The 27,902-nt window shown below is 47.7% G+C and overlaps 1 protein-coding gene across 3 annotated transcripts in view; it reads right to left on the bottom strand.

Moving 5' to 3' along the window:
• Positions 1 to 27,902, bottom strand: part of Eefsec (eukaryotic elongation factor, selenocysteine-tRNA specific) — a 191,161-nt gene that overhangs the window by 30,115 nt on the left and 133,144 nt on the right. For all 3 annotated transcript variants that reach the window (XM_076940085.1, XM_034512372.2, XM_076940083.1), the window contains exon 5: positions 8,578 to 9,237. In XM_076940085.1, coding sequence (XP_076796200.1) covers positions 8,578 to 9,237 — 660 coding nt within the window. The remainder of the gene's footprint in view (positions 1 to 8,577; positions 9,238 to 27,902) is intronic.

Genomic DNA, 27,902 nt, shown 5'->3' on the forward strand with positions numbered 1-27,902 from the left:
AGGGTATTATTATTATTATTATTTTTTTTTTTTTTGAGACAGGGTCTCTCTCTGTACCCCTGGCTGTCCTGGAGCTCACTATGTAGAATAGGCTGAGCGCCACCACGTCCAGCACCACAGTATTGTTTTAAATATTCAGGTTAAGGTATGGAGTTAGTGGGCTTCTTGTGACCTCCTCAGGAGAGATTACAGGGGCTCCATCTTGCTTGTTGGCCTCTGTTCTGCTATGGCAAGAATGGCAGCTAAAAGGTCTTAAAATCTAAAGGAAGTGTCTCTGTCATTTCTACTTTCTTGTTTTATGCCTTGGCTAGAAGATATACTAGCACCAAGTATATTTACTGTGTCCTCCATTAACCTCTGCTGTGTCTTCATTTCCAAGTGTAGGTTAGGTCCAGGGAGGGTGGGGATGAAATATAGCCCCCGGGTCCCTGTGCATTCCCTGAATACTGACGGCCTTGCCTGCTTACAGCTCCTACAATCACTTTACGTAACTGAGTGAGTGCTCATTGCACTGTGTCAGATCTACCTAGGAGACTGAGGATACCTAAGGTGTAATTATGAATGTGGCTACTCCTGGGGACAGTGCTGGGGAAGAGAGGAGGCCATCAAGCCCATTTCACCATAGGCTGTCAGGTGGGTGCCATTCTTGCTGCGCAGAGGCCAAATGGAGTTGTTCTGGCTAGTCCTCATAAGACCTAAGGGTAAGGGAAATGGTACTTCTGTGAATGAGCCCACTATGGCTTTCTCTGGTGTCTGGGTTTCCCTGGGCCAATGTTAACTGGCTGACTCAGTGGCTCTGGAGGCCCAGCCCAGGGGTGCTGAGCAGCCTCAGCCCTGCTTGTGCCAGCTCAGGGAAAACCCCATCAGAGAGGAGACAGTCCCTATAGTCAGGGATTCTACTTCTCAAAAGTGGTCTAGAGGGAGGAGGCAGGGAGAGAAGGTAAAACCTAGTGCCTAGCACCCTTGAAGGCTGCCCTGTCTAGCTAACCACAGTGTGGCACTAACCCTCTAGATATAAGACACGGCAAAGAAAGCCAGGGACACAACTCATGGACTCTTGCGCTGAGAGGCGACTACAGAGAGCAGACACCAGCACATCACAAGGAGAGCCCTGCCAGAGCAGTTGGAGGGCTTGTATTCTTAATCAATCACTGAAGTCAATGCCTGCGGGGTTTGCTGGTGGCCCTGTTCCTGGGGACAATGCTGAACACAGGCCAGTGGTCACAATAGCTCAAGTGGGGACTTTCACTGCTTGCATGAGTAATTTGCTTCATCTATCTGCCTGTGGTTGCTGGAGGGATCAAGCTCCCTCAGCAGTTACAGCTGTGCATCCAAGTCAGCCCTTGCTGCCATGCCAGGAGAGTCCCCATTGTCACCAGGTTTTGAGCAGGGACTTGGCTGCTGGTGCACATAATTATGTCATTACATGTGTCTCTTCCAGGGCTTGGTTCCCAGGATGAGTCTTGGGAATTGCCCAAGTTCTGAAGCTCCGACTAGTTCACCGTGCAGAAAGGGAAGGCAGGCACTGAGGAGAGCTGAGCTAGGCTCCCCACTATAGTGAGGAGGGAGGGCCCTGAGCTCCCATAAGGAAAATGGTTTTAGTTGCTTGAGTTCTGGCTCTGTCTCTTATAGAGTCATGGCCTGGGGCAGGGGACTTCTCCAAACTTCAGTATTTTCAGGACATAGGCTGTTAGGATTAGCACATTGACACTGGCCAGAACACCAAGACTTGACAGGAGAATGACCATTAGAACAGACTGCATTAGTGAATGTCAAGCTGAAGTGGGGGATAAAGGGACACATGGAGCAGGTGATCTTCTAGCATACCCAGAAACCTCAGATTTAGTGATTAGGACTTCTGTATAGGAAGGAGGGCAGAACCCACACTCAGTACTCACAGCCAGCAGGGTACCCTAGTCTCCACTTCTCCTTTCCACTTCTCTTTTGGACAGTATCCTGGGAGAAGATAGGGTCCAGCAGTCACAGGAGGAAGGAAGGAAAACCCTGCTATTGAGGTGACACTTCTTGCAGTTCACCTGAAGTCATGGATGGTGACAACCATAATACTGTACTCTGTGCACATCACCAGAAAACACTATCTTCTCACTCCTCCTCCCTACCAGCTTGGCCTGGTGGAAAGTCAGAGGCCCTGGGCTAACCCATGGGATGGGGCTGGTTCTTGCTTCACCACTGGAGCACCTGGGCAAGCCAATTCACTCTGCTGTACCTCAGGCTCTGTTTCTATAACACAAGACAGATTATTGCTTTTCAAGGGATAAGACAAGGTTCCTGGCACTGAAGTCTGGGAGCATCATGCAACTTCCCTGTAAGCTGTGTAAGGAGCTGTGTAACTTACTAGGAAGAGTAAGTTAGCCTGCAATAGTCTCTTCTCATCAAACATACTCCAGAGGCTCAAAGTCTGAGGCCTGGTGTCAGACACTGACGTGCCTCACAACAGACTCTCAGGCTTCCTTTAAGCCAGGCCTCCTTCCTCTCTGAACACTCCTTACCTGCTCTATATGTGCAGCCATCACCTGAGTCCCTCCTGGGTAAATAAAGCACCTGCCTGGGCTAAAGAGGTCCTAAGTAAGCTCCCTGCCAGCTGCCCTCTACAGAGAAAAGGCGGTGCGTATCTTATGAAGCACTGACAATATGCCAGCCACTTGGCCCTTCTTACATGTAGTCTCAACTTCCCACCACAGCACTCTTACAGGGGAGTTGGGTTTGAGGAGTGACATGTCACAGCCATGCTAGACTGTGCCTTAACCCAGTCTTAGCTTCCAGAGCTAGCTTTCTACTATGTCCACCCACAGACCCTGCATTTTCCTCTGGACATGAGTGCAGTCTCCAGAGCAGTGAAGCTGGGCTCCAACTATCAAACTCTGACCCTGGAAGAATCCAGGAGAGATGCTGGGCCATGGTCAGGTTGAAGAATGAGGAAAGCAACCTGTCAAAGTGGACCTAAGAAACGTCTGCCTCCTGGGACCATTCTGTTCAAGGGGTCCATAGCCTCCAACCTGTGGCTGGGAACCTATGGGCAAGAACAGCAAGACAGGATGGCCAGGAAGCAACTCCCTCTGGGGGTTAGGGTGCTACAGTTAACCTGCACAGCACCCCCCAACCTGGGCTGTCCCTGGTCAGAAAGAAGCAGGTGGTAGGTTCCCTGGGGCCTTGAGCAGGCTTAACAAACCATCAGCAGTAGAGCTAAGTAGAGCCAGGAGCCCGAGGCAGTGCTGGTCAGACTTCAAAGCTGGCCAGTGCTCCTGGTGGCGTCTGTATGTTTACACTTGGTTGGGTCCATGCCTCAGGCTCCTGAAGTCCAGCCTGAGGCCTTTTTGGTTGGCGCCATGGGGCCAGACCTGCAGTAGCCAATATGCCTAGTTTGACCTTCCCCCCTCCATAGTGGTGACAGCTTCTTGCCACTACTCAGCTTGGACCCACGGATGTGTGCTCATGTGAACTATGGTCAAGATGCACAGGGCTTAACAAGGGCCGCCTTGTGACTGGCAAAACACCAGCACTTTCCATGTTTGTTTATCTACTTGCCACACCCTGGGGCCCACTTTAGTGCTGTGCACAGCATTGCCTGGTTCTGTAAAGGTTCTAGATCTAAAAAGATTGTGTAGTAAGAGCTGGCAGGACTGTCTCCCATGTATCATTATGTGGGGCTGTGTGAGCTGCTAGGTGTTGAGGACCACAGTAAGGTGGGAGGAGGTGGGTGCTAGAAGACATAGAGAGGGTGTCCTGAGTATAGCAACAGTCATAATGTGTTGGGCATGCAGGCCGTTGCTGCTGGCACCTGCCTTACCTCTTGTTTGATGGCAAGGAAAGCAGAATTGCTATAGGGAAGAAATGTGGCTCCATGGAGCAGGTGCTGCCTGAACTGGGAGTTCTTGTGATCCAGATGAACTGGGTCAGGAAGCCTTGAGTGACAGGATGTGGCAGAGCATGTGAGAGGATGGCTGAAGCCTCCACAAGACAACTTCTAGCTCTGAGGTGATTCCAGCACTGGGAATCAAAGCCACTCTCTTTCCAAGTCCCCAACCCACTATTCCAAGAAGAGGCCCTGACTCTGACTGGCTGCTGGCTGAGTGGCTTCTAGAGTAGTTCAGTGCAGGCACTGGTTGGCCTCTGTGTCACAGAGTAGCTCCTGAACCTGGAACCCCCAAAGGCCTTCTGTGCTTCCTCCATCTTAGGTGGAATTATGTTCCTCTTTTCCTGCCTCTCAGTTTCCCACCCCCTCCATGGGCTTTTGCCCCTGCTAGACCATGGGCAGACTCACTTTTCTGGCCCCTGGCTCAAATCAGCTGTGTGTAAATCTGATGCATTAATAGCTTGTTGAGGACAGGGCCCAGCGGTTCTGCTCAGGGTTGACAGACTGTTGATAACGCAGTTTCTGTCCGATCTTTACAGTCAACACTATTATGTACCCAAGCTTAGTATTTCATCAGAAAACCAGTAGCCTTGTCGCCCTAGATTCCTTTTGGGCTTTACTTCTAACGTGCTTGGTTCAGGCTCTAACTGTGCCTGTTGCTGCATACCACCCTCTTTGTTCCATCTCTGCAACTGCCCCACATCTGCTTAAGGTGACTGTCCACTCCTGTGGTCTTCCTGACATCTTTTATTCTTTACTTTTGCTTCTTAGACACAGCAGATCAGTGGAGTTTGCATTTTAAGCCAATCTACTAATCTGTCTTTATAGCTGGCATTTATCTCACATGGTAAGTACTTCTTAATTTTGTCCCCGAATCACTGTCATCATTTTAGCATTACTCTTGTTTTTCTTATTTGTGTTGATTTATCAAGTTGACTCCAGTTTTATGAATAAGCACTTCTTCCAGGTCTTCCATTCCACTCATTCTTTCTCTGTGATCAAAATCTAATTCATGTTTTACATTATCTGTTCAAACCGTACACCTTTAAATGATGCCCTGTCCCCATGTCTCAGTCTTCTCCCAGATTGGCCAACCTGTGGAGCGTCTCCAGGCAGCTTCCAGCTCTTCAGACTCCCCCCTTTCCTCCTCCTGAATGACACTCTAGATCCCTTTACCTCTGTGAGGCCCTACCCCATGGCCCAACTCCTGGGCTGTGGAGCAAGCAGAACTGGTCAGTTTTAGCTATGACCAGGAACAGCAAACTGGCCAGAAGGTCAGAATCTGCCTAGACCTGTTCTTAGATGGCTTCTGAGTTAAGAATAGCTGTCTGTCTAATGAGCTGAAAATTTTTTTTAAAAAAATATTTCACGATACATAAAATCTAAGTCAAAGTCAAATTTTAGTGTTCAGTAATGGAAAGTTTTATTTGAACACAACCATATTTAGGTGCATCTCACAACTGTTTCTGGGCTTTACTGGTAAAAAAGCAATTAAAACAGAGATTGAACGAGGCATCCAGGGACTTGTAATTGCAGGAACACTGATGGCCAACAGCCCACCACACCCCACACTCACCTAGAGATTTGTTTATTTTTGCTTTTTTGAGACAGGCTTGCAAGGCTTAGCAAGGCCAGCCTTTCACTTTCCATCCTGTCCTCTTTGGAAGGAACTCATGTGCAATTTATACTTGAGTGGAAAATGACACTTCACTGAATACTTTGTAAATTTTCTATCTAGTCCTAGCTAGCCTGGAACTTGCTATGTAGCCCAAGCTAGCCTTGAACTCACAGAGATCCTCCTGCCTCTGCCTCTGCCTCTGCAGTGCTACTGATTTCTGTTAGCACTTCTCACGTGAAAACAAGACAAAATGGGCTTCAAATGGCTCACCATGGAGGTTCAGCAGGGTATGGGACATCATCTTATCGAGCCCCCTTGGCAAAGCCTTGTGTGTGTTATTATTTATATGTTACCTCAACATACCTTGACATTATAATATCACTGAAAAACAATGACTAGAGAAACAACAAAATTTAAAATAGTATATTTCATCACTGTAGACACAAAATAATTAAAAATGGAAATGAAGCTGGTTCCAAAGTTTCTGGGTGGCTCATTTGTTAGTCAAGCAAGGAAAGCCATTTACCAAAGGTAAATTAATTAAAATGTATTTGATTGCACCAGCTGAAAAAAAAAGTATCCAGAGAAAATAGGCTTATTTAAGATGACTAGACTGGGAGTAAGAGCTCTGGCTGGGCTCAGGTACCACTTATTCTCAGGAATACCCATATGTTCAGGCACATCTATAGGCACCCGACCTGCACAACAAGCAAGAAGAGCACAGAAGAGACTATGTGCTCACAGAGTTACCATCTCCTGGGTCTCAAACACTGCCTACAGAACCTTGAGTAGCACTATTTTGGACCATGTTACTATTTCATTCTCAGCCTCTACTGTGAGAATGATCTTGGGACACCTTCTGTATATCCAGGGCTAGAGTACACACAGGAACTCAGTAAAACTGACTATGAAAGATGATGCCTTTATAGATAGCAGAAACAGAAGGCTAAGGTGCTTTCGTCCATGCTCAGATGGAAAGTATCCACTCACACATGTCTATAAAAGTGGGGCTTCTCTTTAGTAGCAACTCAGGTGCCTGAGCTGACTGAGTATTCCTAAGTCAGGGCCAGTGCACTGAGTTTACCCAGAATAGTAGGGCATGGGGTAAAGATCTAGCCTAGGATATCCATTTTAACCTCTATAAGATGACCTGACCACCCAGAAACTTCTTTGGCAGAGGCACACTTAGGAATGTTTGGAGTCAGCCAACACAGCCAAAGATGGGGGCTCAGGACACTTTTCTGCCTTGCAAAGACTGCAAACTCCAGTCTTTTGAGCCAGAGAGTCTATCAATGCCCTCCTGCTATAGACAGGAGACTCCAGTTTCTTTAGCTGTTCAATATGGACTCCCTCTCTCCAGAGACCTTTCAGGCCCTCATCCTTGAGCTGGGGCTAAATCATTGGTCCCCTGAGGACTTAGGCTTCCAGCAGCTACAAAGTTTTGTAGCTCTCCAGCATGAATATTGATTGCCACTGTTGGATTCTCCAGATTTGAATCTTGTAAGCCAATCCAATAAATTTTCTTTTATCTCTCTCTCTCTCTCTCTCTCTCTCTCTCTCTCTCTCTCTCTCTCTCTCCCTCCCTCCCTCCCTCCCTCCCTCCCTCCCTATTATTCTGTGTTCAATTTCCTTAGAGAACTTGCCTAACATAGCTGCCCCTCAGAACAACTTTGCTGTTCACTTGGGAACCATGCTATCATGCTATCTATGTTCTCACCTGATGAGAACTAGTTCTCAAATGTGAAGGGGCATGCTTCATGCAGTGAGGTCAAGACTCTACATTCAAATGGATGTGCCTACTAAGACCAAACAGCCATCCCTGGTGGCTGGAAAAGTCTGTGGCTCTCAGGGTGCCAATGTGGGGACTAACTCTGTGACTGCAAGTCTGTGGGCTGATGATTCTTTGGACTAAGTATAAAAAGGCTGGTGGTCCTGAGCTGCCTCAGACTAGTGGTGGGACATAGATCAGTATGTTTCCAGACCTTTTCTGTTGTTTTTGGGAGGCCTGGGTCACTTCACAGTGTGTTTCCTTGCTCCTCACGAGTGCCTCCCAGTTCTCTAAGGAAGTGACAGGCCCGAGGGAGAACAACTAGACCTGGAGTCATACCAAGAGGACATTATTCTCAGATAGATGCTTTACTACAGAATAATTACACCCTATAATGCTGCTAATAAATCAAGTTGGGTGAATGGTGACGCCCACTGCATCACCCCATCTGCAGAAGCATCTCTGCTGTGCTGAGGTGGATGGAACTCACCCAGGCCAAGGTCCTGAGCTGCATGTCTGGATAAAGGAGGAGAGGTGGGGAAGGCAGAGGCTCTAGTGAATACCCATGAATTAGAAAGATAGTCCTAGGAGCGTATGCCTGTATGTCCCAGGTTTGTACTCCACTGGGTCAGGCTTTGTACTAGCAGCTGCACCAAGATGGGGAGGAGGGGCTGTCTTTGTACTGATCTGGTGGGAGCCCAGCTACATCCTGGGACCACACACAGCTACTAAGCCCCATGGTATAGTCAGAGGGCCAGGCAAAAGAGACAGTGAGGCCTAGACATTGAGGAACCCTTCATTCTAGGTCTGGACTGCCATTCAACAAAAAGATGTGCCAACACTTCTGGAAAGGTATCACGTTGTGCAGACTCCAGTGACAGGTCTGCATCCCAGAGCTTTGTCCAGTCATAGTGACTACAATGTGCCCAGGTAGCCAGTGACTTTTCTAGTTTTTCTTTCCTTATTCCTTGTATCTCTGAACCCACAAGCCCTTTCCTACCCTGTAGGTGAAGAGGACCTGGACTGTCCCAGGTATCCCCACTGGTCATGAGAACCTGGTCTGGGCCTGGCAGGATCCAGTGGCATGGACCATAGAGTCCAGCAAGGCAGGAAGCCTTGGGAGAGGCCATCTGCTAACCTGGAGGATCTGCCTCTAGTCCAGCTCTATGAGGGCATGATGGGAAAGACTCAGGCTGCTTTGTACCCTGGCCTTAACTATCTAGTCTGAAACCTGAGGACATCTGACTCTGGTCCCAGCCCAGACTGTGGGCCTAGTACCAAGCAGGGAGAGGAAAAAAACACAAGGGCTGTGCTTACCCGCTCTACAAGGCCATGCTTGTGCTTCAGCTTGTAAACCCTCAGCGCTGGCAGGAAGCTCTCTGTGTAGTTCTTGTCCTCCAGCCCTTGTAGTAGGACACCGTGGAAGGCCAGCCGGCATGTGTTGGTGTGAATGTCGGCATCTAGTCTGGAGCCAATTACCAAGCAGAGTCGGGGGCAGGTGACTGGCTTCTCAAACTCTACCAGGGCCCACTGTTGCCGGGGGCAGTGGCCCCCTGGGGCGTGGCCTGCTTTTGTGTCTGCCTCATCATCACCTTCTGTGGCTGTGGCCATGGAATCCTTGCACAGGTACTGCTCTTGGAAGAGGTATTCTCGGGAAAGGTCGAAGGAATCTAGCATGGGCTCCAAGTCGAAGTTGTCAGGAGACGGGCTGAAGAACAGCATGCGGCCCATGACTGTCTCATGGCCTACTGTGATATGGAACTTGGCCTTGGTCTGCAGGGGCCCCCGGAAGTAAGGGATCTTTTCCACAGAGATGAGGGCTGCGTGAACGGTGTGCAGAGACTCAGGTGCACATACAAGTCCACGCTCCAACAGCTTGGGGTCAAACTGGGTGACACAGATGCCCAGTCGGTCTCCTTGCATGGCAGAGGTGACAGGTGTATGGAACATCTGCATGGACTTCACTTTCTTCACCACCTGAGCAGGAGCAAGAGGGAGAACATGTGAACCCATAAGTCTTGCAGCTGGGGCTTAGGTCATTCTTCCTCAGTACCCCCAACAACCACCTACCCCTAGTCCTAGTGGAGGTCCAGACAAACAGCAGAAAGGAGGCCAGGGTTCAGTCAGACCTCTGTGGGCAAAGAAAGAAGCGTCCCAAAAAGCCAAGGCCCAGGATGCAAAGCTAGATCACTTTTCAAATCTCATCTCTGTGCCAGCACAAGAACAGTGGCTGCCTCTGTCCACTCTGTCCTCTAGAAGCTGAGTCGCCCATGTTCTACACCCTCCAGCTTCTTCCTTTTTATCAGCTATTCTAGCACATTCTAGCCCTCATAGCCTTGACATCCAGTTCCTCAGCGTACCAGTGTCACTTGCTTTGAAGGCTTGGGTCAGATGCCAGGCTATAGAGTCTGTGACTAAGAGAAGGACTTGTCTTTGATTCCTGAGGGGCCTGTCCCTCTAGCTCTCCTCACCCATGAGACCCCACTCCACTGTCTAGCTTGTGTCTACCTGCCAAGGCTGAGGGCTCTCTAAGAAGGGTCTTCCTCCAGTTATTCCACATGGTCTCTGTGCCTACTAAGTGTCAGCCTCTATTTCAGGAGAAGGACTAGAGCTCGTTCTATTTCAAAGAGCTCAGTATCTAGAAACAAGAAAAGTGATCTACATAGGTCACACAGCTCTATCAATGCTATTTTATATAACATAAACTAATACATAAAAATGTATCATATTTACTGAAACAATTCTACAATGTAGGTGCATGAAACATGAGACACATGACAAGGCCTAGGGTTGGGCAAGCTCTGGCTTTTGCACAGGCAGGCAGAGGAACACTACAGAAGCAGCCCCTGAGCTGAGGCCTATAAAGATCCAGAGCAAAATAGCTTTAGGCAGAGACATCAGTAAATGGCCAGGCCCAGAGATGGCGGTGTCTGTGAGGCTAAGCAGTCAATAAAGAGGCAGGAGGGCGACTGGAGGCCAGAGGTCAAGACCTAGGCGCCATGTATCTATGTGGGCCTGCCTGGAGTCACCCGAAGGGGCAATGTGATCTTATCTCAATTTCTGAAAGGTAATACTGACTCCATACAGAGCAGACTTCTGCCTTCACAGCCTGCAAATCAGGAGCAGACATAGCAGAGCCCAAGATGGTGGGCAAACCTCCTAAGCCCCAATCATGAGGTGCCATCAAACACTTTCTGTTGAACAAAGCAGAGTACCTGGAACCCATTTCAGAAAACCCAGCAAGAGGAATGGAATGAGCCTGGATTTTTATGATTTAGCTACCAGCATCCCTGTCACCAGGGCTGGAGGTGGGTGTCTACACTTTTCCTCCTGGAGAGAGGGTAAATGCTGTGCTGGTGGCACTCTGGACCAGAGCCTTTCACCAGAGTATCAAACTCAAGTGTTTGTTTAAAGATCATTAACTCCCCACCCACAGGGTCAGAGGGCAGAGAAAGTGAGAAGCAGTGTCAAAAGCTTCAGCCCAGATCAATCAAAGGGAAACGCAAGCCTTCTCTGAGGTGGCCTAGGAGGTGGTGGGTGATGGGGGTAGGGTGCTGAGGTTGTAAGCTCACAGAAAATCTCCCCTCTCCCTGGGGCAGTATTCTACACTGTGGATCCCAGGAGGAAAGTATGTCATAGTCTCACCTGGGCTCCGGGTTTATGGCTTATGACTTTCTTACCCTTCTTTTCAGCTTCAGCACTAGGAAAGGTCTTTAGTCAACTAAGGGCCCCCTTTCATGGGTAGGCTGCCATAGTCCTCAGACCACCTGGTAAGTACTCTGGAGAAGGTGCCCGTCCCCCAACCTTCAACAAAACTCTCCATACAGCCCAGTTGTACAACCTCCATATTCCATGTACTCAACACCCTTTAAGTCATAAGCCACATCTAGAGGCCTCTGAAGTAAGTCCCCCCACATAGTGATTCTGAATGTCCCTGTGGTTTGCCAGGATTCACCTTTGCTTAGGTTTCTTCTTCTTGACAAAGTCTTGATGTCTCGACCTGAGCATTCAGGGTACTATAGGAAGGGCTTTCCTCTGATCCTGTTCCTGCTTTACAGGGCAATTGCCATTTCTGCAAGGTGGGCTTAACTCTCAAGGCAGTGAGCACCTACCTGCAAGTCTATCAATGACTGTCCCTCCAGAACTCCAATGTCACCAGTGCTTCATCCTACTATACACTCCCTGCAAGCGTGCTGCATGCTATAGTGCAGGGACCTGCTATCTGGAATTTGGTGTTCCGAATTCCCTCTCTTTTTCTACACATGTATGACTGTATACAGGTGTACAAGTGCAATAGTAGTTGCACCTTTCACTGCCTTATATGAGTGGCTGGGCTTTCTAAAGAAGTGCCCTGTATATAGGTTACTGAGAATGCCTACATACCCCTCAGGTACCTGAGGGGTAGGTACCTGCAGGTCACTGCAGGCTGCGGAATGCCTGAGCTAAGTGTGTCTCAAGTGCTTGCTCTTGTTGCTGGAAGTGCTGAGATAAGTCTCTCCTCTCACAAGGATCTAATCAGGCATCTATATGCAAGGTAGCCTCTTAGGGACTCAGACCCTGGAGCATAACTTGAAGGTCTCAGAAGTGAGGGTTCATTTCTGTTAAGCACAGAACTATACTTCTACCATCAGAGTGTAACCCTAGCTGCAGTACAGCTTTATAGTCTGCCATTTCCAGATTTCTTAGTGTTTGCTAGTCAAATTTGGGTGCCTCCACTTCTAATTCAGATGTGGGCTGTAGGTGTGATCTACTCGAGGTCCTGCTGCACCCTCAGTGCCAGCACCCCCACCATCCCACAGGCTCAGCATGCATCCAGACCACTGGAAGAGACAGACTGCCCCTTGCAGCCACATCACACCCTGCTGAGATTCCAGATCTGTCTAGGCTTGACTAGAGCTTCTTCACAGAGATGGCTGGGGCTTGCTGCCCCCACCCAGCACTAGGCAGACTTCTCTCACAGCATGCTCTCCTTTCAACAGGCTCATGTTCTCAGGACTGAAATAATAAAGAATGCCTTGCGAGGGCAGAAGAGCAGAGAGGCAAATAACTGAAGATCAAGATTCCAAGGGCTGACACAGGAAATTGTGAAGCAGATAAAGATGGGAACAGGCGGTGTGCCGCTACTCTGGCTCTCCAGGGCACATGCACACAGTATTACCAGTTGTCAGTGAGCTTGCATTCCACCCAGGGAGGCTAAGAATAAAGGGCTGACCTAGACACTAACAGTACAGAATCAGGCTTTCCTTCCATTTGTTAATTTCCTAGTTTTGTGAGACTCTATGCACTCACTCAAGGACCACTGAGCTTTCCTCACAGATGCAGATGGCCTCAGCATGTCTGCTACATACCTGTCACATGAAAGTCCAGGCCCAATTGCAGCATTGGGTCTATGGGGTCTGCTACCTGGAGATGAGAGCAATAGCTCAATCTATAACTAATGAACATTAATTGCACAACTGTGGGGAGGTACAGTGAGAAAAAACAAAGTAGGCTTTAGGAGAGCTAGCCAACACCCCTGAGGAGATAGCACTGAGCTGGGAGCAGGAGGAACTATCATGCATAGGAGGCCCAGAAGTTGAGGCAGAGCAAACCTAAGGTCCCTGCAAGGAGAGCCTTGTCCTTTGAGAAGCTGGAAGTATGCAGGCTGCTGGGGTTTGGTTGAGGTAGAAGGCTGTAGACAAAGGGAAGCTACCTCTACCACACAAGAGGGACAAACCAGCGATGAGCCTGGAATGATGCCTTTGAGTCTGAATCAGAATTTTGTTATATAGCCCAGGGTGGCCTTGAACTCGAAGTTTTCCTGCCTAAGTTTCTTGAGTGCAAGGATTATGAATATGCCCCCCATGCCTGGCTTGTGTTCATCTTTAAAGGAATACTTTGGCTACAGAGTGAAAAACAGATGGAAAAGAAATGAAGCAGGACAGAGGGAAACTGACCAAAGAAGATCCTCAGAGGTCAAGTTCTATTTTTGTTGTTGTTAGTGTATTTTTGATACAGGGTTTCATGTTCTGAACTTCTGACTCTCTTGCCTCCATCTCCCAATATTATAGGTATGTGCCATCATACCTAGTTTCAGAATCTATGTTAGGATGAGGAAGACAGGGGGACAAGGACATGTTCCAGGTCTTCAGTGGAAGACTTATCTTGTGTTGGGTGGGGACAGAGAGTCTGAGCTCAGGAAAGGTCTCGGTATCTCATAGCCAATGGCCTAGCAGTAGAGTCCTGGAGAAGAGTGGGCAGTATTAGATGACAGAGTCCTGCCCCACCCCACCCCACCCACCCAAAATGGCCTGGCCTCAACAAAACCAAAAAGATTTTTAGGCTTCATTGTCTCAAAATGGTAGCTCTAATTCTCAGATCTTAGATGAAATATGTAGGCTATTTCCCTCTTCCTGTGTTCACACAGCTGTACCTCTGTCCCCAAGAGCAACAGCCTTACTTTCTAGATGGGCACAGCACAGCCTTATCATGGCCCCTACTATGCCCCGGTTCTCTGGTGAGCAGTCAGAATGGCCCAGAGGCCAGGTAACAGGGCTGGGATATTGCTGTGCCCTGTTCTCAGCCCTGCTGAAGAAAGAAGGTGCAAACTCAGGGAGGATGCAGAGGGAGGAGAAATACATCAAGCAGGCAAACAATTTTCTAAACCTCAAGTCTGTGCTTGCTAAGCACTTTGGTCCTTTCTGATTAACAAAGAGGCTTTACCATCATTTGGGTCAGTTATTCTACATAAAAACTCCATGAGGCAGGTCAATATTTTTACATTCAATTTTATGGATGAAGAAACAGAGGTCTGTGATGTCTCCAAGGTCACAAAGCAAATAGACTGAGACTTGGGACAATAAATGCCAGGGCTGCAAGGCAGGCCTGATACTCGCAGTCTCATGTCTTGAGCAACTGAGCAGAAAGAGAAGACCAGGCCACTGGAGCTGAGCATAGAACCCGCTCCCTGCCAAGCTGCTGGGGTGCTGAACCATAGGTGGCTACAGATTCTAAGTGAAGAAAATTCTAGACAGGTGATCTCTATACATCTCGCTCAAGTTCTTGCCAAAGTCTACTTGTGGGCGAGGAAGGATATGGGAAAGACTTGCCGTGAAAGCCTCAGTAGTGCTAGCAGACACAGCCAGGCCTACATCCCTCTAAAATCTCAGTTTGAGCCACCTTGCTGTCCTTCCTGGCAAAGGGTAGCATCCTCATGCAACTTAGTCTTCTGAAGGTTGTACATAATGACACTGCCTGGAACAGTTGGGTTGAGTCTTTCACTACTTGGTTTTTTTTTTTTTTTAAAAAAACTTTTCATTCTTTTAGACAGTCTTGTGTAGCTCAGTCTGGCTTTGTATTCACTATGTAGAGGACAATGACCTTGAACTTCTGATGTTCCTGCCTCTACCTCCCAGGTGCCAGGATTACCTGGTGTGTGTGCACCACCACATCTGGTTCATGTTTTGCTGAGACTTGAACCTGGGTCCTCATGAATATTAGGCAAACATTATACCACCTGAGCTACTATACCCCTGTGATAGCTCCTCTTAGTTGTCAACATTACTACATCTGGAATTAACTACAATCCAAGTGGCTGGGTACACCTGAAAGGGATTTTTTCTTAATTAAATTATTTGAAGTAGGAGGACCTACCTTTAATCCTGATTTTTTGAGGTGGGAAGATATACCTTTAATCTGGGCCACACTTTTTGGTGGCAGCCTATATAAGGGACACCGAAGAAGGGAGCTTTTGCTCTTTGCCTGATTGCCATTGCTCTTGCTGTAAGCTCATTCCTTTGCTGGCATTAGAGCCTATTTCTTCAGGATTCCAGTATATATACTGAAGACCAGCTGAGACATCCAGCCTTGTGGATTGAGCAACTACTAGATTCTTGAACCATCCATTGGTTGACAGCTACTACTGGGCCAGCTGGACCAGAGCATATAAGCCACTAATAAGTATATATATGTATATGTATGTGTATATATGTGTGTGTGTGTATGTATGTATGTATATAAAATTCTATCATGCTGTTTTTCTAGAGAACCCTGACTAATATATTCCCAGTCCTCTGCTGCATTAGTTTTTAGGGAGACTGTCCAGAAAACTTACCATCTGCTGGTGTGCAGATAAAGAAGCTTCAGGTATATTTCATGCAACTCTCATGGAAGAGTCTTCCAGCTTGCTAATGGTGGGCTCACTACATAGGTCAGAAACCTGAGGCCTGCCAAGGTTAGAAACTAGTACCAGAACTATGACTAGGATGAGGTGTAATGCCATGCAGAGGGCTTCAAGATAGGGCAGCAGAGCCCTGGTAGCCCTTGCCAAGTGAGTCCAACTTAGCATGCTCTTTTGAGGAGCAGCCCTCCAGACTTCTGCACAGTCCACAGGTACTTGTGACGCTGACAGCCTGAGCTGAACAGACTTTGTGACATGCAGTAATTTCTGGAGTGGTGGTACCAGCTATGAGGAGACTGGACTGACTGTACCCAATCTCACTGTTAATGAGCCTGTGTCTTGGCTGAGGTCATGCACAACTTTGCTGTGACTTAATAAATGTAAATCGGGGCAGAAAAGACACACACAGGTCTGACGCTAATGAGCTTACAACAGCAGGATCAGTTACTTCAATTCAAAGAGGCTCAGACTAGAGGGAAAAATGAAATAAGCTTTTAAAGATCAGTCTAGGTTGGGCTCCATCAGACCTAACCAATTTTGTTTAATAAGGTTTCAATTTGGCTGCTCTTATTTCTCCCTCTTCTTCGAGCAAGGCTGTACACAGATAAGACATTTCCCTCTCCCTAATGCATTTAATCGCATCACACACACACAAAGGCAAACTCAGGGCTCTGTGTGAGAATAGCACATATGAGCCTCTGGGGGATGCCAGGGCGTCCCTGATGGGCCCGCCTGGGCTGGGGAACAAAATGCAGGTCAGTTTGGGGCACTCCATTCTAACCAGTTAGTTCTAGAGAAATTAAAGCCATTCAAAACCATAGAGAATCAAGTGATATCACCTGTGTTCCTCTGCCAGGAGCTGATTAAATCCCCATCTTATTCCCCCTCCTGACTGTCTTGCAGCAACCATCCTCATGAATTCACTGTGTCCTGTTTTATATATTTACATCCATGTATGTGTTTCTGAGTAGGATACACACTTGTTAGTATACGTAATGGCATGACATCACAGGTCAACTCTAGTACTGACCCTCTTTCTTTGACATTATATTTCTGACATCTATTCATATCAGGCACACACACATACAGTATATATCTATATATGCTCTCTTGGTGTGCATGGTATAAACTTGTAGAGGTCAGAGGTCAATATCATATATCTTCCTCAATGCTTTTCACCTTATGTAAGACAAAGTTTCTCACTGAACCTGAAGCTGACCGATTCAGTTACACTAAATGGTTGACAGCCTCAGGGAGCTGAAGCTACAGATATGCACGGCCACAAGCAGCATTTATATGGGGATCTGAACTCAGGTCTACAAGCTCTTTACACACTCAGCCAACTGCCCACCAAATCACTTATTCCCACCATTGATGTTCATGAGGGTTACTAGCGTCTGCTGTGATTAAGCCTCAGCTTGCACACACACACAGTTTCTCTAGCAGAGTGAGCATGCTTCTGGGTTTATCAGGTCTCATAGACTGCTCTTGGCAGTGGTCAGCTAGATTCTTATCAACAATGCAAGGAAGTCTCTTTCCTACATATTCACCTGGGCTGCAGGTCTGCTGCTCTTACTAGTCTAACAGATAAACTCAGTGTTTGCTGCTGTCTTAATGTGTCATCCCATCACCAGAAACAGGCCTGTCCAGAAGGCTTCTCATTTGTCCTACTCTCAAGTACCACAAATAAAAACTGCTTAAAAACAAAACAACCCACTATGAGAGAGACCAGGGTGTTCTGTGAATAGGCACTCCTGAGCCAGACTCAGTCCTTAAGGAAGGGAAGGGGCAGGTGAGAAGGTCTGTGCATGACATGCTCTCCCTGCTTCATACAGTCTCTGGCATGAGGCCAGGCACTTTTCTAGAAGCTCTTAAAAGTCTAGGCTACTCTTTCACCTGGCTTGGGTTCTCTCTTCCAGAGCCCTCCACAAAACTAGAGCATATGTTAACTAGAGAGATCTGCTTCATACAAAAATTCCATCAGATCTTAAATAAAAGACTAGTTGCCCATTGGGAGGGGGCTAGGTAGTCTCATGCTTAGAGGAAGGGGACATTCCCTCCTATTCTAACACCAGAGGAAGCAGCAGTTGGTCTTCAGTCTGTCTGCGAGGCCAAGCTCTATCTCCACCTTGCTCACTCAGGCTGGTTTCAGTTTCACTGGGCTCCAGGTCTTTGAGCATTGGCTATTATTAGCTGGGCCCACAACAATTCCCCTCCTCTGCTCAGCTCTCTCCACCTTTCTCACTCCATATACAAATGACTTCAACATCCACCTCAGGAGACCCTTACAACAGTTGTAATTTCTAATATGTCTTTGTACTGCTGCCTCTTGGGGTCCTCCATGCTGGACACCAGCTCCTAAAATGAATACATTTATTTTGCAGGGCACTGATCACTGATCCTGGAATGTCACTGTTCATGTTCCTCCATGTCAGCTTCACAAATTCACTCCTCCCATTAGTCTCCTGGTGGCTGTAACAAAGGGGAACTGTAAAAGTGACAAGGGGCCTTCCAGTAAGCCTTCTTCCTCCTCCAAGCCACTCCTCGTATTTGTCATCCCATAAAACTTTAAAGTGAATTACATCAACATTAGATTCTTATGTCTTCCATGCAACTGTGCTTTAATTGTTTTTAGTGACTGCTGAGTTTGGAGTATGGAATCCATAAGAGGCAAGCTGAGGGGACCAGCTGTCCTCTTGGTGGCCAGAGGCCCTGTGCATAATGGAACAGCAAGGGTGGCCACATCTGGATCCCTGGGCCTTGCCAATGAACAACATGTGGGTTTAAATCTTAGGTGGACAGGAGGAGTCCCCCAGTTCTTGGACTACCCTGCTCTTCATCAAGGCCCAGCATTAAGCACACTCCCATGAGTCTTCCAGACTCCAGTTCCCACTGCCATACAGGCTACAAGTGGCACAACCAGGCATCAGACACTCATATCATGCATGGTCACAACATCAACATCAAAGATGCATCCCAGGCCTGTGTCCTATAAGGGCCAAGCCCTCCTTCTGTCCTATATACCATCATCCCACAGCATCCCTGTAGCTGAGAGGCTGCACTGCTCACCACATTGGTGCTCACGCCTCCTGCCTTGATCTCAGTTGTCTGTGGCACAAGGTGTGGCACACCATTAGTTGGTCTCCCTGTGCAGATGGGAGCACTGGGCAGCACTGGTCTCATCTCTTCCTTGGCAGTTGTGCTCAGTAATCTACTAGGCTTGGCTGATGGAGCAGATACCATGACACAACACTGCTGGAGGGCTGTAGCATCACCCAGCGCATCCCACAGCTAGCATCCATCTTTGGCCATAAAGTACAGGCAGGGGAATACAGGCCCACTCACTGCCTTGGTGGATCTAGGTCAATGACAGGAAATGAAGTGAAAGCAGGGTGATGAAGACAGAAACAGAAGGAGCAACAAAACAATGTCTTTTTTTTTATCTAGTTAGCTGACACTGTTGGGCCTCCTAAGTGTAGTCACACCCTGACTGCTATCAAAGGTGACTTGTAGGTCTAGGATAGCTTCATACTCAGCCTCATGCTATTCTTTGAAGTGGGTAAAAGAAAGTGTCATCTGTCCACCAATCTCCAGATAATGGGAACACTGCTTTACTGGCCAAGCGCTGACCAGTGGAACAATGGATCCCAGGCACGAACAAGAGCAGGCAGCCTTACAACCCTGCAGCAGCCTCTATTTGGAATCAACATAAGTCTGAACTCCTTTAGTTCTGAGGGTGTCTGAATGTGATCCTGAGAACTGAACTTAGGGCCTCCTGCCTGTTAGGCAAGTACTCTACCACTGAGCTATAGGCCCACCTCTTCAAGGTATGTCTAACAGTGATGGCTCTAAGCCAGGCTTCCTCACATGTTCTTTCTCTCATTTCTTTTTATTATAACTTTAGCCATATGGTACAGAAAACAAAATAGTGGCATGGCGAGTCATGTTACAAGTGAGTCCTGGGGTGTTGGAGTGCCTAATCTGTACCCCCTTTCAAGCCTGACATTTTGCCCACCTGCTTTCTGACACTAGGCAGTGGGTGACCTGAGACTCAGGTTTCTCCAGGCATGAAATGGCTCTCAGACTTTCCCTGCATGTTGGGATGTGCTTCCTATTGGAGGCTGGGGCTGGTAGTGTATGTGGGTGGGGTGCTCCTTGGGCAGTGTATGCTAGGGTTAGCAGTTGAAGGTAGAGGTGAGGTCTCAAGGCTTGGTCATCCTCCATGGAATAGAGACGTAGGGCTCAGGCTATAGGAACCTGTGACGCTGTATGGAGGCTGTATGTCCCTGCATAGGTGAGCCTTTAGAAGCCACCAGGTACTTGACGGTAGCCTGTACTATTCACTGTGTAAGTTCCAGTATTCAGATCCTTCCCCAGTTGTGGCATTCCCAGACCTAGCATTCACTGTCCTTGTATCCAGCCTGTACCTCCCATAATGCTTAAAGTCCCCAAAGTCCGCTCCTTCCTTCTGTACTGTCAGACAACCCCTAAGTCTAGAGCCTGGGTCAGTTATGGAAACTTGCTGTGTGGCTCTGGACAACCTGGTTCATGCTGGGCTATCTTTGCATCTTTCTCTCCAGCTTGGCTATATCCAGCATCTATATAAGACCTCATGACTCTTGGCTGGGTCCCCAATTCTGCCGGATCCTTTACGGTGGCAGTCGTCAAGGCTCATCTCCAACATCATGGCCTTTGCCTCTCATTTAAGTTTAATGTAGCACATGGGAGTCCCTGCACTGACCTCTGGGACATGGAAAAGAAAATCATGGCTCCATCTTTACTGGGGAAGGTGATATACAGTGTAAGTGTGGTATGTTGGGGGGTACACAGGGCTTTGGGATGGCAGAATCATGGCAGCATCTGAATTGAGCCTTGAAGGACAATGACTATAAGTGGGATGTAGAAAAGGGCAGGGAGGGGCCACGGTATGCCATGATAGTGAACTCTGAACTACACAGCATTAACCCTGAGTGGGACTCTGAGGATATGAAGCCCCATCTACCTTTCTGTGTGTTTTCTCCTAAGGATACAGAAACACAGGAGCGTTCTCAGAGTTACATTAACAGAGTTCAGGAAAGTAAGGCCATTCATTTTTTGGTGGCTGTTGGGGGAGACCATATATAGGCATGGTCAAGAGGGTCAGCACATCCTCAGGATAAGCAAACTGGACAATGAATGAGACTATTAGGGGGATATACACTGAGGCATCAAATTAGGGAGATATACAGCTAAGGCATCCAAACTGTTAAGATCATGTGCCCTGCAGGCAGTATAGGAACTGTGTGATAAGGAAGAACAGTCCTTAAGACCACCTGGCTTTCTAGCCAAGCCAGAGAAGGCAGACACCACAAACCACGATGTCATACACTTATAAATCACACTGTGTATCTTTATGAATAAAACTAAGAAAAGAGTTTCCAAGGACAACTCAATAGGGCAGGGATACCTCTAGATGGGGGACCACAAGGGCCTGGGGCTCAACAGCTGACTAAAGGTTTTATTATTTGAAGACACTAAAAAAACCTAGTTGCATAATTAAAAATGAGAGCTTTGAAGAGGCAGACTTTTTCAGTCAGCAAGGTTTACCAGAATGGGCTCCAATCAAGTCCCTCAATAATGATAGGTTACTTTCAACTAGACTAGGGGAGGAGTAGAAGATGCAAGCAATGGTGGCAGACTAAGTAGGCAGCTGGAGGAACAACCTTTCCCAGACTCTCCACATGACTGGGATCACTGTGGCCTAGAGGCTACCTTGCAGTCACCATCACAGGAAGAAGGGCCTCTAGTGAACACAGGAAAGCTGAGGTGTTCCCTGCCATGGAAACAGCAGCCGTTTTTGCCAAGAGGGGAGGCCAAAGAAACAGCACAGGTTGAATACACCAGAAAATAAAAAAGAATGGCAGCAAACACAAGGGTAAGTAGGGTTCCATGAGTGAGTTCAGCTTTGGTAGGCACACCAGCAGAGAACACTTAGTCCAGGTCCAAGAATTGGGCACTCGACCCAAATATGTATGGACTTTGCTGCACCAATGTGCCCTGCAACAAGGACATGCTCCTTATTGGAGTCACCAGGAGACAAAATCCTGGGTCTCCTGTCTCTATCAGGGATAACACTGGCCCAGCCCCTCTGGAATGTTCTCATTATACCTCCATTTGATGCTCAAGCACCACTACCTCTTAGAAACTTTGCAAAAGGCAAGGAGGATGGCTCACTAAAATTCACCTCACTGTTTATGATCACCAAGAGATGGAGATATCCAAGCAACAAAGAGACAGCTAAACAGGACACAGAATAAAATGTCACTTATACTAGGAAATTGCGTTAGCATGGAGATATGCTTCCCTGTAATGGACAGACAGACTGTCAAGGCATACAATGTATTTCAACTTCTCTGGTTTCCTTAAACTTCCTAACAATTTCTAAAGCAAGCATGCATAGCTTTGACAACTGGAATAAAGGTTTTTAAAAACTCTAAATTAAAAGAGAAACAAAGTCCACTTCAGCAGGCTGCAGTAATGTGCTATCTATACTGGTGTCTGTGGTGACAAAAGCCCTCTAAAGTCTCTTCCTCAGTCCAGTGCCCTAAAGGGAAGCTAGACCCTGGTATTACCCTCTTGCCTTTACCACCATTTGACTGACAGAAATCAAAAGCCAGTCATTATCCTAGACCACTTGGTGGAAACCAACTGACAGGGTGTTCACTGGACCAGAGGGCTTCTGACGAAGGCATACAGGCTCCACTCCACACCAGGTACAAAACGGATGCTGTTAGTGGGGCTCACAATGCCTGACTCCAGAACTAAAGAAAAGGGTGTTGCCTCCCTGCCCTCCTTCCCCAGGATCTTCAGAGATTGTGTACTTGGGGTATATAGTAGTAGCCTGGCTTAGGCCCACCTTAAGGGCCTAAACCTCTGTCAAGTTTTCAAGCCCAAGAGAAAAATTTCAGCACCTGTGCACCATAGGAATTAAGAGAAATGATCCAGTTTGTCTAACCATAGAAAATACTGATTCTTCTGTCCATCAGTTTCTTCCTGGTTCAAGGTTCTTTCTAATTATAAAATCAAGGCCAGAGCTGTCTAACTAGAGTGGAAAAACCAGCTGTGGACTGAGACACACATCACCAAGGGACCAGGTGCTAAGGACACTTTCTTTCCACCTGTTTATTCTTATGTACTTTCCAAGTGTAATATCAGAATGAAAAATGTTTAAAGAATATTTAAAGCTGAGAGTGCAGGCACAGGCCTGTAATCCCTAAGCACGCAGGAGGCTAAGGCAGAGAGATCTTAAATTCAGGACCATCAGGGGCTATATAGCAAACCTATCTCAAAACAAACACAACTCAGTGTCTTAGTTTTAAACTCAAGAAGATCACCTGTCTGCAGAGGTAGGTCCAGCAAGGCTCAAACCACCCTGCTCAAGCAGCCATGGCTCTACATGCTTCCTGGTGCAGTTTTACTCCTAGGCAGGACATATCTGGTCACATGCTAACCAGTGTGGTTGGTGACTGAGGTAGGCTATGTTAGGTCATGGGGTGGGAGTAGTGTGGGAGGGAGGCAGACATGAAACTTTGCAGGTTTCCAGACTCAAGAGAAAAACCTCAGTCCCAGTCATTGTCTTGTGTCTTCAGCAGGTAGTAAGGGACAGTGACCCCTGCCTCTCTCTCTCTCTCTCTCTCTCTCTCTCTCTCTCTCTCTCTCTCTCTCTCTCTCTCTCTTTCTCCCTCACTACCAGCTGCTCTTTGCTCTTCATCCCTAACATTTAGGCCCACTCAGGCCTCTGTGCCCCCTCATCCCTTTTAGCACAAAGATCCATGAGCAGTCTATCTCTAGTATGGCATGCCACACTCCAGGGTACCAGTAGAGACCAGGAGGACAATGAATCAGCACCCAGTGGGTGATGCCCAAGCAAGGCCTGAGTAAGCAAAGGTTTCTGGGAAGGCTTTAGCAGTGGAGATCAGGAAGGAGGCAATGTGGGAAGCCCTAGGGCTAGAGGTCTGTAAGGCAAGCATGGGAGACAGAATTGCTGCCCAGGACCATTCTAGGGTAAAAGTAGTAGACAGAGACTTGTGAAGGCATTGAGGAGTTAGTCACCATCACCTGGTTCTCCTTGCACCACTCACTCTAGACTGCCTCCAGATGGTCTGGTCCACTCACGCTTAGAGAACACAAGTAATCCTAGCACACAAAGACCCACAGGGGTCATGCTGAAGGGAGCCCTGCCAGTGTCCATCCATAACAAGCAGGGCCCTTTATCTAGCACCCCCACCTGCCTGACACTTGTTTTTGTCACAGTGGCCACTGCTACCCCCATTCTTGCCCTACAGCTGTAATAGGTGCAGCTCTGAAAAGCTTGTAGGACTTCATAAAAATTCTGCCTGGCAGCTTCACTATGTCCCATAGTGTACAGGTGACCAAATGGACCCAGGGAGGCCAGGTGATTAACCCAAGGTCACCCAGCTCAGCAATGGAGGAATGGAGGCAAAAGTCCATTGGGCTGACTCCAGTAACTGGCACCCACACAAGGCAGATTGGCTGCTGCCTCAGATACACGTTCAACAAGGGCCCTGAGAAAGAGTGTTACTCTAGGTCATCTCTCTGCCCGCATATCCACAAGGTGGCTGGGTATGTTCTCTGTGCAGTAATGGTTTCATATAGAGCACACATAATTGACAGATCACAGGCCTTGGAGTTCAGCTTCTGGGATCTGATACTAGGTTACAGCAACTATAAGACATTGAACAAAACAAATGAAACACTTTTCATTTAAAGAACATTCATTCTTTAAGTGAAAAGTGTTTCAATCTCATTGAACACCTGTAAGATTGAGATAATCCATGTGAAATAGTTAGTGTGGCATTTGAATACACACACACACACACACACACACACACACACACACACGCTGGGGAGATGGATCAGTGGTTAAGGGTACTTTTGCTCTTGAAGAGGACCCAAGTTTCGTTCTTAATATCTATATGGTATCTCATAATTATTTGTAACTCCAGTTCCAGGAAATTTGATGCCATCTTCTGGTCTCCTCAGATATTAGGCACACATATGGTATACATACATACATGTAGATAAAGTACTCATACACATATTAAAAAAAACAAAAATTTTAAAATATATAGGTAACATATAGATTTTCAATAGAGACTTCCCCATCTGTGGTTTGCTAGCCTTTGCAGAGTATTTGCCCTCATCCAAGGCCCTGAATGTGGCAGCCGGATACTCAGTGCCTAGCTGTGGAGAGACTTGCATTGCCTCACTAGGCATCACTCAAGCTGGGGGCCCTTGCGGATGAAGCAAAGTTGGATAAGTGCTGATTGTAGTTAGGCGTACCAACATGGTATGGCATCCATATCACCCCTACAGTAGGGCGATCAGTGTCTGTCTCACCTGCCACTAATGACCTAGGCCCAGAGAAGGCAGACTCAAAGGGAGCCACTGGCTGGCTGCACTGTGATTGTTATTCCAAACTGTCTCCTAGGAGCTGAGGAGAGGCCAATCCACAGATGACTTTCAGAAGCTTAAGGGCATAAGCTCTGTGCAGTCTGTTTGGGGTAGACCGTGCAGCGCACAGGCCAACGTGAGTCATGTTCTATCGCAAATAAAAATCGGCCCATGAATATACATAATCCCCAGGTAATTCTCCCAACCTCAGACCAGTAATGGAGCCACCCTCGCTCACTGAGGCATGAATATTTACTGCCCCTGGCTTTGCAGCTCTCGATCTGGGCTCAATTTTGCAAATTAAAATGAGGGCTGTGGATAGAGAGATTACAAGGGGGGCCTCTGCAGGCTGCTGTCCCCAGCAAGGCAGCTGGGCAGGACGAGTTGGTTCCTAACTGCTAGCCGGGTGCATTGCCTTGAGGGGTGGCAGCTATAGAAAGACACAAGATGGTCAGATGGGTCAGGGTTTCAGAAATAGCACATAAATGACAGTCAATATGGACACATGACTCAGGTGAAAATGTATGAACAACTTTCAGACTTCCCTTTCTGATAACTGAGGACAAATGCCAAGCAGCAAAAGGAGCAGGGACATTAAGCTCCAACAGATCTGGTGTAGACTGTGTCCAGGCCTAAACATAGGTGTTCCATTTCATGTCTTCAGATCTTGCTTTCTCACACACAGCAGGATAAACATGACCTCTCTCCCTCTGTTGGCATGATGTCCACAGGGTGTCTGCTCAGGACACACTCTCCTGGTCAACTGCATTTGCTGCTGGTGCTACAGGTACTTTTTGGAAAGGGCTAGGATGTGAAGCCATATCAAAGGCAATGCCTCCTGGGTGATGAGGTTCATCACTGGTGACAGATAACACAGACAAAGGGAACCGATCTGTCTGAACTTCCTAGACACTTGGATCAAGGTCATACTAGGGCTTGGCACTTCTTTTTTTAAATTTACTTTAGGAGCTTTGGCATTTTTGCCTGCACGTGTGTCTGGGTGAGGGTGCCAGATCCCCTGGAACTGGAGTTATAGACAGTTGTGAGCCGCCATGTGGGTGCTGGGAATTGAATCTGTGGACTCATCCTTTAGAAGAGCAGCCAGTGCTCTTAACCACTGAGCTATCTGTACTGGTCTTGAAACCTCTATCTGGATTTTACAAGTAGAAGGAGCTGAGTAACAACTTGTTTCTCCTGTCCTGGGCACAAGGTTGGGGAAGAGAAAAACAGGACAGAGCAAAAGAGGCTGTCCTGCAAGAGTGGAGAGCAGCCAGCCTCCAGCAGATCTAAATGCCCCTCTACCTACTGTAGAACCAGGATCCTAGAGACTAGAAGCTACAGATGGAAGAATCACTTCAGTCATCAAGACTAAAAGGTATCTGGATTGAGTCTGGGAAGTATGCCCTGACTAACCTTTTGAAGGGACAGTGCTTGCCACTGAATAACCTATGTTCTTGGTTCTGGTTAGAACCTCACTAAGCATCTGACTCCCAGAAGTCCTTCATGGGAGGGTAACACAGACTTCATGCATGACCAGCACGAGGCTCACAGCTATACAGCTGTCAAGTGCTGGAGCCAGGCTAATACAGGGTCTGGTCTCCCTACCTGCAGGTAGCCAGGATTCAGAGATCATGTGTCTCCAAACTGTCCATGTTTATGGAGACCAGAGGAACGGCCTTTACTCTATGAGTGACCAGCTCTGTTAGGAGCTTGCACTACTAATAGCTCCCAAATAATGGGGGTGGGGGAGGGGGAGGGGGAGGGGGAGGGGAGGGTGCAGAGGGTAGGCGCATTGGCCAAGCATGGCTGCAGTGCAAGGATCATGAGGAGAGCAGAGAGGCAGTGAAACCTGGGTGAGAAGAAAGTGAGGCCTAGGTTTAGGGCAGAGGAGGCCCAGCCTTTATGTGCCCGGATTGAGGCTACAAAGCCCAGTGTATATGTGCTGTACTTGACAGAACACCATCCCAAAGTGGTTAAGAGCACTGGCTGTTCTTCCAAAAGATGAATCTACAGGTTCAACAGGAAGTGGGCTGTCCTCAACCCTAACTGACAGCCATGAGATGCCATCTGAGTGAGAAATATTTAAAAGACAAATCCAGAGTACCCAGTGGGCTCTGGAGAGTGTCCTGCAAGTGGGGCCCATTCCCTTCCTGGTCTGCCAAAGTATACACAGCAGCAAACTCCAAGGGACTCTAAGGAGGGCTGCAGGGTGGAGGAAAATGTGCGGAATACAGCTAGAAGGGGACTCTGTGCTGGAGCAAGGAGGGACACCACTGCTCCAGGCCCATAGCAGACAGCCCCGCCTGTTGCCGCCAAGCTCCATACCCTCTCCTCAGGTCTTATGCTGGCTTGGGAGACCTGGTACCAAAGGGTTACTGGTTGAGCTCAGAAACCCTAACCCCGCCTGACAAAACGGCTCCTATTTTTCTTTCTGCTTTCTTTAAGACCCCAGATGTGTTCTTGCACATCAAAAGAGAACAACTTATAAAGTTAAACTAAATCAAGGGCTTTTGTTCTGAGGCATCGTTGCTGAACTAATTATTCCTGTATGTTGTTTAATGAAATAGTGGTGCCATATATTAAACCAGCTAACAGGATGAGCACATGAGTTACAAGGAAGGTCGAGACTGGGATTATAAATTTAACTTTTTCTTAAGAAGAGATGAAACAAACCACTCAACTCCCTGCTGTCGTATGTCATGGGAGGGGAAAATGATGGCACCACACAGTGCTGAGGGAGGCCTGTGCCCCAGTGAAAGGATGCTGGCGGACCAAGCAGCAGCCCCGCCTGTTGGCTCTCACCCTGGGTCTTCTGCAACCGAGCTCCAGTAGGCTCCAGGCAGGCTCCTTATCCCCCTACCACCTCCCAGTGGCTATGGGTCTCTAGACAGTGAGCCCACGTGACAGTTCTTTAGAAAGCCAAAACAGCTTCAAACTACACTATACATGGAAAGATACTGTGTAGTGCAAATGCCAAGCAATCTTCACGTGCACCATGAGGGATGCTGTGGCAGATTTCACCCCTTCTGAG

This window comes from Arvicanthis niloticus, chromosome 9, assembly GCF_011762505.2.
Source record: "Arvicanthis niloticus isolate mArvNil1 chromosome 9, mArvNil1.pat.X, whole genome shotgun sequence".
Lineage (NCBI taxonomy): Eukaryota > Metazoa > Chordata > Mammalia > Rodentia > Muridae > Arvicanthis > Arvicanthis niloticus.